At 30.4% G+C, this 15,042-nt stretch overlaps 1 protein-coding gene across 1 annotated transcript; it reads right to left on the bottom strand.

The window, feature by feature from the left end:
• Positions 1-9,197: 9,197 nt before the first annotated feature.
• On the bottom strand, positions 9,198-14,522 carry LOC124369556 (AN1-type zinc finger protein 6-like). Its single transcript, XM_046827584.1, is given in 4 exon segments — positions 9,198-9,321; positions 9,323-9,341; positions 9,857-9,998; positions 14,490-14,522. Coding segments are annotated over 4 exon segments (318 nt in total).
• Positions 14,523-15,042: the final 520 nt, after the last annotated feature.

Here is a 15,042-nt window from a genome sequence, read left to right as displayed (position 1 = left end):
GTAGTTCTTCAGTAGTAACTAACTTAGCCAACAAAGCTTAACATAATAATTAATTTCAAAACAAATTTCTTGACATGTGAGTCAGTGTTAGTAAAATAATAATAGTTTAAGTAAGGTAACACGAAAAGCCAACCGTAAGATTGATAAAATCGCTTCCTGTTAGGATTAGAGCAAAGGAGCTAGGCATACATAGTGGACGGCACGGCCGACTTGGTGCAGGTGACGTCACGGCCTCAGCCAGATGCGCGTGAGCCCTACCGTCTAGTTCTAGTTACCGTGGCTCCGAGGAACTGTGGTTATTGAAGGTCCTCAAACCACGTATCAGTGCTGTATGTTATGTTAATTGATAAATCTTCTGAGCTTGCCCTACGAGTGACACTCTAACTCTGTAACGAGATTCTAAAAAAGGAGCGAAATTTACTCAAGATTCAATTTTAGTCATTACAATATAAAATGTCGATTTAATAAAACTAGGCTTATTTATGTTGGAAATATAATGTAAGAGATAACTAACTTCTCAACAGAATTATAAGGATAGCGCTAAGCATTTTATAAATAATGAGTTTAATTGCATATCTATATTTATTACCTTAACGGAGAAAGTATATAGAAAGTCACATAATATAGCTATGTAGCCTCAAATTCGTAACTAGAATATTGGACTAGTGTTTTAAATAAAACAAATAAATGTTGAAAACACATTTTAACAGGGCATTCACTTTAATTCACTAAACAATATCAGTTTGTTAGATGCAAAACTTGTTAAATCATAAAAGTAGAAATATCAGACAGGAACTTCAAGAATATCTTAAATTTAGCAGATTATTAGCCCACAAGATTTGAATAACAATTGTAAATGAAAGAAGATTAAACGTAAACATTATTGCTGGCGTAAAGTTCGACCTTGCTAGGAACTTGATTGTTGCCAATCACATCCCTTTGAGACCAACTTAGAAAATTATTAACAATTAAAAATTATTATAATCGTTATGTCACCGTAAGGTGGGTCAATGAAAACTCAACGGATGTTATATACAATCTCAAAGAAATTTTGACTGAATTACATTATAGTCTACATTAAAATCTAAATCCTCTTCTTCTTCATATAGGCAAGTCTTACTACTGTTTAATCTACTGTAAAATTTTCATTACTAATTATGTATTGAATTTGATTTCCTTTCACAAAATCCAGTTCTTTTAGTCTCTGGATGGATTTACTCTTCCTAAAAAGAGTATTTTACAAATGAGTTTTTATTTATCCTCTTTAATATTAAAAAATGTGATTTGAATTATCCCTTGTCTTGACTCTCTTGATCAACTCCTCTATAACTCAGGTTGTCTTCACAGCAGAGTTGAAGCTTATCAAAGCTATTCCAATTCTTAAACACACAGAAATTTTAATCTTGATAGCTTCATACTAACACCGAGAACTCTAATTGTTTGAAAAATTTTTAAGAAACATTGTATACATGTCTAATAATCTAATGTGCATTATTATTTTACAGTACACTAATTTAGATCATTACTGTACTTTAATTCTTTTTTTCTGAACTAATAATCAATGTAAAGCTGCACGGGCAATTACTAACTCTGTAACCGGCCGTATAAACAAAAAAGGTATAAAGCCTTCTTTTTATATTACAGCTGCTGAGTTTAATTGACTTCTTTGTAAATATTAATGATATTGTAAATACTGATAGTGATAATGTAAACACTGCTTGTCCTATAGATATATTAAAATTATCGGGTATTAAATCCTCTGATTCACCTAATTTTACTTAGTCAGAGGTGAGCATTGCTGATGTGTGTAATATTGTAAAAAGGCTAAACAATTCTAAATCTGTGCATGTTTTTTTTATCTCAAATTTTATGCTAAAAAAATAATTGAAGAGATATCCTGTCCATTAACATGGTTAATTAATCACATTCTTAGTGTAGGCATTTCATAGTGTCTAAAAATTACTGTCACTGTTCCTATCCACAAGAATGGAGATAGGTCAGATGTAAACAATTATCTTCCAATTGTAGCTATTGTGTCTAAAATAATAGAAAGTTTTAATAAAAAGCAAATTGTTATTTTTTTCTTATATGGTCACTTATTTACACCAGCGCAGTATGGATTTAGGAATAACTTGACAACTGTCAAGGCAGTGGAAAATTGTGTATGCTATGTATTTGAGTTTTGAAAAAAGGAAAAAGCCTGTGCACTTCTGTTAGAATTAAGTAAAGCGTTTGATATAGTACCTCATAATTAACTACCTCATAGAAAAATAATTACGTTATTGTGATGTTGAGCAATTCATTTCATACCTGTCTGTCCGCTCACATATTGTACAAATAGGTGAAGAGCAGTCCTCCCTAGCCTTCAACATGTTACTTCTTGAGTGCCTCAGGTCTCTGACCTGGGCTCCTTTTGATTTACTGTTTTTATAGACGACCTGCCTAACTTTGTGCGTAACAGAACCATACTCTATGCAGATGACACAACTCTGTTAACACCAGGTCATGATTATGACCTGAATAATATAATATTAGATTACATGAGGAAAAGATCACACATATGGTTTCATGCAAATACAAATAAACTAAAGGTGAGCGAAGAAAAACAGAAAAAATGTTTGCAGGTTAAGTAGTAGGCCAACAGACTATGAAAATAATTCAGTTAAGCTTTTAGGACTTAATTTAGATTTTACTCTTACCTGGTGTGCTTATACCAACTCTCTGCTCCCGCTTTTACAAAGTCATTTTTTGTCTAAAAAAACTAAAATTATGTACAAGTTCTAATTTACTTATCAACGCCTATTTTTCACTTTTTCATTGTCACATTTTGAATGGCAATATTCTTTGGGGGCAACTCTGCTGGTGCAAAGGAAGTTTTTAAATGTAAAAAAAGCTATCCTCTGCCTCATAAACATTAATGAGAGAGATTCTTGCAGACCTTTCTTTATAGAATTAGGCATATTAACATTCCTTAGTTTCTACATTTTAGAAAGCCTAGTTTATATCAAAGAAAATCTGACCTTGTTTAGTTTAAGAAATGATGTACACTCTCATACCCGATTTGCAAATCTAACTGATGTGAGATACATTAGACTAAGCAAATTCCAACATAGCTTTGTCTACATTAGTACAAATCTTTTCAGTAAGTTACATCATTATGCCAAAACAGTGTGCACTAAGAACCTTAAGAATTTTTTGTTTAAGTAACTGAAAATGAAAGTATGTTATTCAGTTGAAGAGGTGTACCTAAATGATTTAATGATATTGAATTTTTTAAACTAATTATAATAAATTTTAAAACAGCTACAAGGAAATTTTAAACTAGCTATAAGGAAATTTTAATCTAGTTATTAGGAAATTGTAATCTAGTTGAAGGAAACAATTCTAAGAACTAGTTTAAACTAGTTATAAGGAAACTTTAATCTAATTATAACAAACTAGTTATAATGAAAGCTATAAAAGTAGTACACATTATATAGCCTAATTCATGCCAAACCTGTGACATTGTTAATGCTTAATGTTGGGTAACAATAAACATTCTTTATTCTCATTTTAGACATTGTGATCGTTTTCAAATTTTCTTTGTGATTTTTGTTCAAGTTAAACAGAACTGTCACAGAACTGACCAATGCTACTCTGAACATGGTAGGAAACTGGTGTGATGGGATGGGTCTCTGTGTCAACACCACCAAGGCTGCCGTGGTTGTCTTTACAAGAGGGCGTCAGTTGGAAGGTATTGGTCCATTCTTATTGAGAGGCTCCTCTATTGAGTTAAAGTCTGAGGTCAAGGATATAATCAAGGACATCACTTGTATGACACCAGTGATTAGTTTTTTATGTCAGTTCACTTTTCCTTTCAACTAAGAACATATATATTTTTAAATATTTCAAATTTGATCATTAATTTTTTTTAATATTTCTAATTTGATCATTAATCAGATGAAAAAATAAAGTGTATTAAAAACACTTGTTCATTATCTCCCTAAAAGTCTTCAGAATACATTTGAGCCAAGTCGACTATTTTGAATATTTTGGAATTATTACATGACATTTTGCCAACAAAACATATGTAAATGTTTAAGTTACTTCTTAACTTATTAAATTTAATACATACATTTAAAAATATGTTAACAGGTAATTATGTTATGAAGCTTTAACTTTAAACTTATGTGGCTCAAAAGAAGCTAAAGAGGGCTTAGTTCACTTGTATTCTGAACCCACCACATATTGATTGACTGACTATTGAAATTAATGATCATGACTTGTCAAGACAGCTAGTAAATCTTGGCTAGTATTTTAGTTGGTAGTATGCTAAATAATGATTAAATAAATTTATTCTTATTCCTGTATTGATTGTCAGTAATAAACAGAATTATATAAGCAGATTGTAGCTATGATGGTCACAGTGGCGAGGCATTGTGTATATGCTTTTTATGTACTGAAATTATTTGTTTGAAGAAATGTGTTTGAGATTGTGTGCTATGCTGTCTCAAAGCTTTATGTTATTATAAATTTACCGTTTCTTTGCTTACAATTTTGGTATTTTATATATTAATTTGTGGAGATCTGACCAAAATTAAGTAAAATACTGAGTCTGTATTAAGCCTTTGTTTTTGCACCAGGTTAACAAATAGTCTCCCAATAACACAATAAAACTATAGTGCCAAAATTAATGTAAAATGTTAAGTGCCAACTTCGGAAATTTCCTTTTTAAAGGTAGAATGCCAAAATATATTTGAATATATTCACTTAAATGTCTTCAGAGGACTTAACTATGATTTGATGGTTTATTTGTTGTTACTTACTATGTTAATAAAGCGCCACACTTAGGCCTACCAAAATCTACAAGTGAACATATTAAAACATTTAATGAACATACATGGCATTGTCGTATCATAAGCAAAATACATGACACTTTGTTGTAAGAAATTTTATTTTCTTGATAGGCAGCACAATATTTTGTGTGAATTTGGCTACTGTAGCTATATGGTCATCCTTAAAGCTTTGTTGGAAACTTATCAAGTTCAAAAAGGGATTGGTGTGTTCACAGATGGTCTTGAAACGAGAACCACATATTCCATGAATAACAACAACTAGTTATTACCAAACGTCATCTCCTTTAATTTGGGTATTTTTTGTATATAATTCAGTAAAGAGAGTTTTAATAATCGGATAGTATTACTTTTTATGTTAATAAATACCAGTACTTTTTATAAAGACTCATGGAGCATTGGAAAACTTTTAACTTAATACTAGTGGTAAATTATTACACATTTTCCAATATTAATTTTATTTTTGCAAGGCCTTTAAAAATCAAAGATTCTATCGTCAGGCAACTTCACAAAATTTGCCTGTCATTTAATGATCCATTTCTAAAGTTAGTAAAATAAAATAATATTGGAAAATATAAAATTAATATTAAACAATAAATTAAAAATTAATATTGTAAAATTGATTAATAAAATAATATTTATATTATTATAAAATAAAATAAATATTGGGAAGTTTGTGGTAATACAAATGGTATTAAATATAAAAGTACTTTATATGTTAATATCTAAACGGTAACTAGTCAGGGTAAAGTGACTGACATATTGGGTCAATAATATACAAGGTGTCAATTAAGTCTGGAACCTCTTTTTTAATTTTTAAACCACAATATAAAAAAATACCAAAGTTCACACGTGCTTACTGGTGATAGTAACGCACATATCTGCCCAATTACCGACCAGATAATCCCTTTGGGGGACGGTCCACAAGGAGTCAGACAAAATTCTTAAATAGCAGCATAGGTCAAGTTTGGTATCAAATTAAAGGTCTTACTTAGCAGAGTACAATGCCACAAACCGGACTTAAAAAGGTGTATTCATTCAGTAGTTATAGCTATTTGAATATTAAAACGATTGAACAATGTAAATTACTAAGTATTACAAGTAAACACCAATTTTTAAGTACCTGTGATAAAAGTAAGTGTTCAAAATGTTCCCCTACCATCGTCTGGCAATGTCCTAGGCGGTTGTAAAAGCCATCCACTGCATTTTGAAGGTAGTCACGAGGAATATCTTGAGCTTCTTGGACTATGAGATTTCTTAGGTACGCCAAATCTCGAGGCTTAGTACGATAAATTTTATCTTTGAGGTATCCCCAAAGAAAAAAATCCAGCGGAGAAAAAAAAATCAGGGAAACGAGCAGGCCACTCTACTGCACCACGTCTTCCAACCCATCTGAAGGAATATTGCATCCAAGTATTCTTTTACAAGGAGAGCAAAGTGTGGTGGCGCACCATCTCGTTGGAAATAAATTATTTGAAATTGTCGACCAAGAGCAGCAGGAATGTAGTGCAGGAATTATCTCATTTTGGAGCATTGCTAGATACGAGTCACCATTTAAATTACCATTGATAAATAATCGGCCCATAATTTGATTTCCTATAATACCTGCCCAAACGTTAAGTTTCTGTGGATGCTGTGTATGACTCAATCTGCCACTTTCACATTCTAACAGTAGTTGTGTTATTGGTAATAATTATTGATTCCTGGCTTCGATTAATACATTGTCAGATGATGGGAGGGGAACATTTTGAACACTTACTTTGATCACAGGTACTTAAAAATTTGTGTTTACTTGTAATACTTAATAATTTACATTGTTCAATTGTTTTAATATTCAAATAGCTATAACTACTGGATGAATCCACCTTTTAAAGTCCGGTTTGCGGCATTGTACTCTGCTAAGTAATATCTTTAATTTGATACCAAACTTGACCTATGCTGCTATTTAAGAATTTTGTCTGACTCCTTGTGGACCGTCCCCTAAAGGGATGATCCGGTCCGTAATTGGGCAGATGTGTGCGTTACTATCACCAGTAAGCACGTGTGAACTTTGGTATTTCTTTCTATTATGGTTCAAAAATTAAAAAAGAGGTTCCAGACTTAATTGACACCCTGTATAATTATTATAATTAATAATATAATATATATTATTTTATAATTATATAATATATATAATATAATTATATAATAAATAATATAACTACAATTAATAATATAGAATTAAAATAATCTTTAATTCTAAGTTGTCTACTGAAAATAAACTTCACAAAAGACATTGCTGTGATATGTGTTTCGTCAAGTTCCATCCATATGCAGCACAGAAGAGAAGTTAATAAAAATAACCAGCTTTTTAGTGATATTGTTGGGCTACTTTACCCAACAAGCTATATCTTAACAACTACGATTGGCCTAACATGGCATCTGAAGAGTTAAACTAAAAGTTTTTTTTATAAATAGTTATGTCATAAAAACCATTGTTTTATAACACCATGTATACATCAAAATTATTGTAATAACAACAATTAAGTACTTCCACAATAAAATTGAACAACGTAAAATTTAATTAATCACACAAGTGATTATATAAAGATTACTACATTTTTATGGCTAATTTTAATATTTTTATATACTTAATAAATCATTGAAAATTTAATATTCAACTGTGATCCTTAGAGATTGCTTTACATTCCGGTTAAATATTTTTTAACTTCTTAACGAAACAAGAATGGATATTGTTTGATCCGAAGCCTAGTACTGAATAGGACTATTCGTATTGTTTATTATACCTCGACATTCCATTAATTTAGAACAATATAGTTTTGGGAGAAACTCCAAAAGACTATTTGCGTTTTGATACTATCTTCAAATGAACACGCAATAAACACACTATTAACGACCATAAAACTATATAAGCTTTTGCATAATTAAATTTTCAAATCATTCCACATAAAATAAATTACACCGCAAATGTTTTTCACTGTAAATGCATGTCCATGTATAGAAAAAAATTTAACTAACTTTCACTCTAGCAAGTCCAGTTAACAAATGAGGATACTTACCAAACATATAATATTTACAAAATATATTTCTGAAGACAGTTGAAAACGTAATGTACAGTAATCAAAAGTAGTAATGAACAGTGGGGAAACTGTGGCCTTTTCTTTGTCTAACTGTGGATAGGTGAAGAATTAAACATAAAAAAACACAGGAGAATTTATTTGACATAATAACAACTTTTATAACACCAGCTTTCTTTGTTACTTGTAAAAAATAAAATGCTCAACCAAAAACGTATTTAATATTAGTATTTAAAAATATTACCTTTCTCTGCCAGTTATGGGAATCATAAATATAGTCAAATATACATATAGCCTACAGCAGTTGCTACTCCAGTATATTATAACAACCAGATCGGAGAGCCTCATGTGGATTTAATATTGATTAGACGTTAGCTCATCAAAATGGATTTTGGAGGAAATCAAGTAATTTTCAAGTTATTTTCTTCTTTATTACAAAACTTTATTTAAAGCGAATTACTGCATTGAATACATCATTGTATCAATCTAAAATCTTGACTGGAATATGTGACCTGTATTTTCTGAATAAATAGTACCTCAAATACGCGTATGTCAAAACAGAATAAAAGATACTAATTTGTCTGGCACTGGCTCTGGTACATACATTTGAAATTGAGCAGTCAACTTGGGCAACATTTATTCCAGTAGAACACTTTTTTGGTAATAAAATGGCAAAAAATTCAGAGTATACAATAATGTTATTTATTTCTTAAAACTGTTTTCAAGAATTCACATTATAAAACTGACAGTGAAATAGTAATTTACTGTTTATACGAAATTTAAACATGTACCATAATGTTTTAATGGCTCAATTAATGGATAAAAAAACACAAAATTAATTTATAGCCATTAAAAGTTTATTGAATATTAACAGTTTCCTAATAACTTAATGTACATTATGTATTACACATGTTCTGTTTTTATTATTTTTAATCAAACATTCTTAAGTTAAACATCATAACAGCAGTTATGGTTCTTCATTATAGTTCTTTTATAAAGTATGACAGTTTAACCAGGCTAACTAAGAAGGTCAAAACATGAATACTGTTGCATATAATACATGATCCTAAAACTGAACAACTGATTTTGCTGTTACATGTTTCATGAAAACTGAATTTGCAGACTTAAAAACATTATACATTCTTGGTTTTTTCTCTAGGAAAACAGTTGGGCTTGGCTAAAAATCCACAACACAAATTACAATTTAAATTAACTATTAAAAAGACTACTCACACAATTTGTGTTCGGTGGATGCCACAGTACAGGCCTCCGCAGTGATACTCGATGCCTACACAAGTACAGATGTATTAGTAACAACTGGGTTGTTGCGCCGGATCTCTTGTGCTCCAAGATCTCGGTAGTCAAACGAGCAGTCGTGCCTGTCCGAATATCGGTGGATGCCACAGTACAGGCCCACAGCTACACTTGATACCTACACAAGTACAGATGTATTAGTAACAATCACCATACTGTGCTACTGTGATAAGCTCACAGTACTAATCTCATCTCATTACAACTTATTTTATATATGGTCTCTTTTCCTAACAATTTGTACACCAGAACTAGAATGTTTAATGGTAAATTTAGCACATATTAGTGTATTTACAATTTGATTTGTACTGCTCTTATTTTTCAAACAATTTTAACACACAACTAAGAAAATATTACAAAAATCAAAAATTTTACAACAAAATTAAAGTGGTTTTGATACTTACAGAAAACAGCTAGTTCATATGAGGAAGACATTATTTATTGAACGTCATAAGTCACAATTCAAGGGAGGTTTATTTTTTGGTATTGTTATAATAAATAATGGTTATGGATCAAAATTAAATGGGCACATTAAAACTTATAACATACAATCATGTAAACAATAACTCATAGTACTCAATTATTAATGACAATATGTGAATAGTAATGGTTTCATATTTTACAACAATGGCTTACCTGTCAGCCCAACCCTCTTGCGACGCATGGTGCAGCGGTTTGTCTTCTTCTTAGAGTCCTTATAACCCTTGTTATCCATTCGTTTGTTGAGGTGCTGGCTATTTTCCACCTCACCATTGATGCCTGCTGCTTCCCCTTCCACCTACAAACAAAACATAGAGTCATTCCACATGGTGAATTGTAAATCTTGCCTTTTCATATGTAAGGTACTAGTTCTCAGACTGTATTTGTTATTTATTCAATTGCTCCCTTTCAGTCTAAAGTAGTCTTCATCATAAATCATAAAGTGACAATGTCTGCTTGTGGATTATCAGAGTAAAAGAAGACAGGCACAGAAGAGTTCGCAAACAATTGTGTTTGGTTATTGTGAAGAACTTGTGCCACCATAATATTTTCATTGCAAGTCAATACTATGTATAACATGAGGTATATTAAAATAAATTCTTATTGCAAAACTGAAACTAAGTTCTTTACCCTGTGGCTGATCAATGCATATTTTTAATATCCAAAATCGATATGACTTTTTAATGGGTGATTCCTGAATTAAAAGCTCAAATAAGTGTTTTTGTAATAATGTACTAAAAATGTATATCTTTACTAATTAATAACATGGAAAACCTAAAATGTGTACTTGAGATCTTAAAATTTCCTTTTTTTAAAACTATGAAGTGTCTATCAATATAATATTAGTTTTTGTATATTTAAAAAAAAATTACATTTTCCTTGTTTTGTCATACTTAAAACCAAAGAGTTTAATGGATTGTTCTACAATAGTAACTCTAGAAAAACTTTTCAAGGGCCTCTCTATTACCCATTCCATACCTAATTTTTAATCTTTAGTATCTAATATACATTTCATACAAAATGTTATGTTGACTTCAAGTTTTTAGTTTATGAAAAATATATACATATTTTGATAAGTATATAATTCAACAAAATTTCATCTGTAAAGTCCACTTAACTAGCTTGTGGCGTACAAAAGAAAATATAACATACATATATATTTCAGTCATACAGTTTATTATATGTATTATTAGATGTGTAAATTTATGAGAATACCTGAATTCAGATTTTTTACTTAAGCTCTAGAACTCCCCCAAATCACAACTGTTCATAGTTCATGTTTTACATTAAAACCCTGATATTTGATAAGGTTTTTAGCCACATGAATTTAATTTCAATCGGACAATATGTACTCCTTAAAAATTAATTTAACATGAAGAAAGATATGAAAAAACTCCGTATATACAGAAGTACCACTAGAAGGACAGCCTTTACTGTATAGCAGCTAAAAATGTAACTATCTTAATAATAGTATTATCCAATGTTTCACTGTACATTTAAAGTTTGCATTATTAATATTCATTGTTGTTTTGGCAAAAGCCACCTATTAAAGGGTTGACCTGGCACGTCAAATACTAAGCTACAGTAAGTATAAAGTTTTAGTTCTAAGTTTAATGGGCCGACACAATTGCTTTATGTAAGTTTCTTGAATACACGTTTAACTAGTCGTCATTTATTAGTCGTTAAGTCAGCATCTTGTCTTAATCTTTGCCATTGTACTCTTCACGTTGTTGTCTCCATTATTTAGAAAAGATTTTGTTTTGTTTTTGCAATTGTACAATTTAATATTTCTTGTATATCTCTTGTACACCGTCTCAACATTGTGCTACTTTGCTTACTATATATGTATAATGTCCTGATTTAACTATACTGATTGTAAATTGGCTAAGCTGTTGGAAGACAAAATAAAATAAAATAAAAATAAAATAAATATCATAATATCAGGAGTGGTGTTAAGTGACTGCATAATTAAAAATTAAAGTAAAAGGATGTGTGCACATTTGAAGATTTTTTCAAGTAATTAAATAGCCAATACTGATAGGAATGAACATACTATACAGTAGTCAATGAGAGAACAATAAGTTTCAACTCTTGACACATGTGTAACCTCTAGTCAGTTAAGGTAACTTATCATCCCTTGGACTGACCTTGGAAATTATAAATTATAGATAGTATTAATAGTATTCTTCTCCTCAAATTGTAAACTGTCTGAAAACTTCAGTATTATTTTGTGAATTTGAGAATTACTCTCTCATTATATTATATGATTACATTATATGGCTATTACATAAATTGTTTTCTATTAAAAGCATATACCAAAGAGACTGAAGAAATTATTATTACTAGGAAATCAATAAAATAAGAAAAATGGCAAAAAATTAAACTAACACTGTTAAAAGAAATAGAAAACACTATTAAAATAAGTGATAGGCCTACTCCTAAAAAGGCCTCAAAAACTAAAGTAAATTATAAACGATTAAACTATATTACCAATTTTTGCATTTGGGCCATTTATATATCAGTGTTCTTGACACTTGAAACAAAACCTCAACTCCAAAAATGGATTAACACGACTACATATTGTCAGAAAACTCTTTTCCTAGGTAATGCTCAGTAGACCTGTACAATGTATCTATGGCAGATGTGTCAAATAACATGCCATCGGTAACTTTAAATGAGAAATCAAAAGAAACTGGAGCTCATATTCTATAGGTAGATTTGAAAGAAAATATACCAATATACCTTTTGGAAATGGAGTGGGTTACAGATGATACAGTTGATGTTTATTCTAATATTTTTAAGTACTCCATAGAGATGTTTATTTTCTGAACCCGATTGTCACACTGGCAATAAAAGATAATTGATGAAAATAACAGTATTATCAAACCCTTACAGCTACATACTAAAAAAGAGATATATTTCCCAGTCAAAAACTTATCTGAATTTCAAAAAATCTGAGGCTCTGAATCCTGGAATTTGTTGTTGAGGGATAAACTTTATAAAAATAATTATCATTTTGATTCTCAAAGAGTCTGCAATCTACAACATGCAGAGAGCATTGCCTTTAAAATAAATACGTATTTTATATTACCTAAAAAAATCAGTAATGAATATTAAAACCCCAAAGCAAAACAATAGTAAGGACTTTGGCATTCATATGCTCTGATTAACTGATGTTATCTGTCATTTCAGAAATATCTGATGGATTCATTCTTTGTCCGCAAGCTTTTTCGAAGACATTCTCTTTCTTCTGTCAGAAATTGATTATAACAAAAAGGGCACATCTATCCTGTATTCTTTGGTCCACAAAAAAACACTATTTAAATTTCAATGCAAACACAATTAAACAACAATTAAAACAGATAAGTCAGGCTCTGTAGACTAATCGTTCAATAGCTTTTAATGTGATGTTTTTGAATAATCAGGGGCTCAGAAATAACGTTACTGTTTTGGAAAGATTCCTGGCAAATTTAAATCTATCAGTGGTCTGCCTAACTGAAAAGTGTTTGTTGGGAGATAAGGTCAGTTGTTAATATCTCATTGGGTTTTAATGTGCTGCTGATTTGTCTAGAGTGAACCGAATAAGAGGTGGAACCTGTGTATTCGTTAACAATAAATATAAGTTTGGAGATTGCGATATTTCAAAATTTAGCAAAAAAATTAACTTTGAAGCAGCAGCTATAATTTTGGATTAATGTACAACTGTTGTAGTTTCAGTTTATCTGTCTGCTAATGGTAATCCACAGCAATTGTATGTGTGCTGGAAAACCATTTTGGCATTTATTATGAATTGGAAATGTCAAAAATGTTTATCATAGGAAAGATTTTAAAAGTAAACTTTATACTTACAAAAAATTGTAAAACATTAAAGGATTTTCTTTAAAAGAGTTTAAATTTTCCCCCTAAACAAAAATACAACTAGATTTTTTTTAAATAATATGTATATTTTCAATCATTGTTTGAATTTTTCTTTGGTTGCAACTTTCTCATTCCCCTACTCGGATCATGATGGGATATTTGTTAAAACAGTCTTATAAAGTACTTGTGTTGACTCAAGAGATGTATCTTGGTGTAATAATAAAAGCAAACTGATATTGCCTAAAAAGAATTTTGAACTTCTTTCCTTATTGTTGGCATTGTTTTCTGTATTGATTGGTCATCCTTGTTAAGCAAGTGTAGCAATAAAAGTTCTGTAACACTATTTGCTAAGGTCATATTAAATAGTTTAAATAATTTCAAGGGTGTTGCTAATCTAAACAAAAAAAGAGCCGGACATAAAAAGAGATACAGCCAGAGTTAGCATACTGCTGAACTAGTCATGAAGAAAGAAATACTGCTGTTCTTGGATGGAGCAATTAAACATGCATGTAATAAAAATAATACAAATTTAAAAATTACGTTTAGTACATTAAAATGTAAATATAAAATGCCGTAATTCAGGCTAAATATGCTAAAGATTATGATTATATCAAAAATAATAAAAATTAATGTAAAGCTGCCAGGGACGTGATAAAACATAGTACAGCAAATAACAAACAAGATACTTTTAGTTTTAAATCTGATGTAATAAAACACTTTTATTACATCAGAGTAACTAAAAATCTCAAGAGTATGTCCAATTTGCAAAAGAGGATCAGCTTGTTAGACATATACATTCATCATTTTAGGAATTACATCACTTAATTAAAATGTTATTGATTTTCAGGATCGAATCTAAGTTTCCTTGAGTCATATCTCATTAATCATAGACAATTGGTAATTTCATTGGTAGGTGGTCGGAGGAAACTACTGTGGAGTGGTGCGTTCCACAAGGCTCCTCCATTTTGGATGCCCCACTTTTCTTAATCTATATAAATGATCTACCTATGTCTATTAATTTGAAAACCTTTTTATATGCAGATGATACAACCTTCAGTAACGTCAGTAAAAATGTTAATAATCTTGAATTTTTAGCAAATGTTACATTAAAAATGCCACAAATTGGTTTCATGCAAATAAGTTGTTGCTTAATTAAGGAAAAACTAAACGAATGCCATTTAATGTTGGCAAAGTTTGGATTCATTGGATGATGGTTTCTCATACATTGTTAAGTGTTTGGTTATTAATATAGACAAAACTTTGACACAGGGAGCACACATTGACTACTAAATAATAAAAAACTGTCACGAGTTATTTATCTCTTAAGTAGACCGAACAATATGATACCAGTAAATTATATTATGTTTACCTTTAGTGGACTTGATAAAAAGATTGATAGGCTAAACCACCTTCTAAGCAATAAAAATCCCAATATCTTGGTCCTTAACGAACATGGCCTCAAAAACAAAGAATTAGAGAGTACT

Source organism: Homalodisca vitripennis, chromosome X (assembly GCF_021130785.1).
Source record: "Homalodisca vitripennis isolate AUS2020 chromosome X, UT_GWSS_2.1, whole genome shotgun sequence".
NCBI classification, from domain to species: domain Eukaryota; kingdom Metazoa; phylum Arthropoda; class Insecta; order Hemiptera; family Cicadellidae; genus Homalodisca; species Homalodisca vitripennis.
This window is presented reverse-complemented; position numbering and strand designations above follow the sequence as displayed.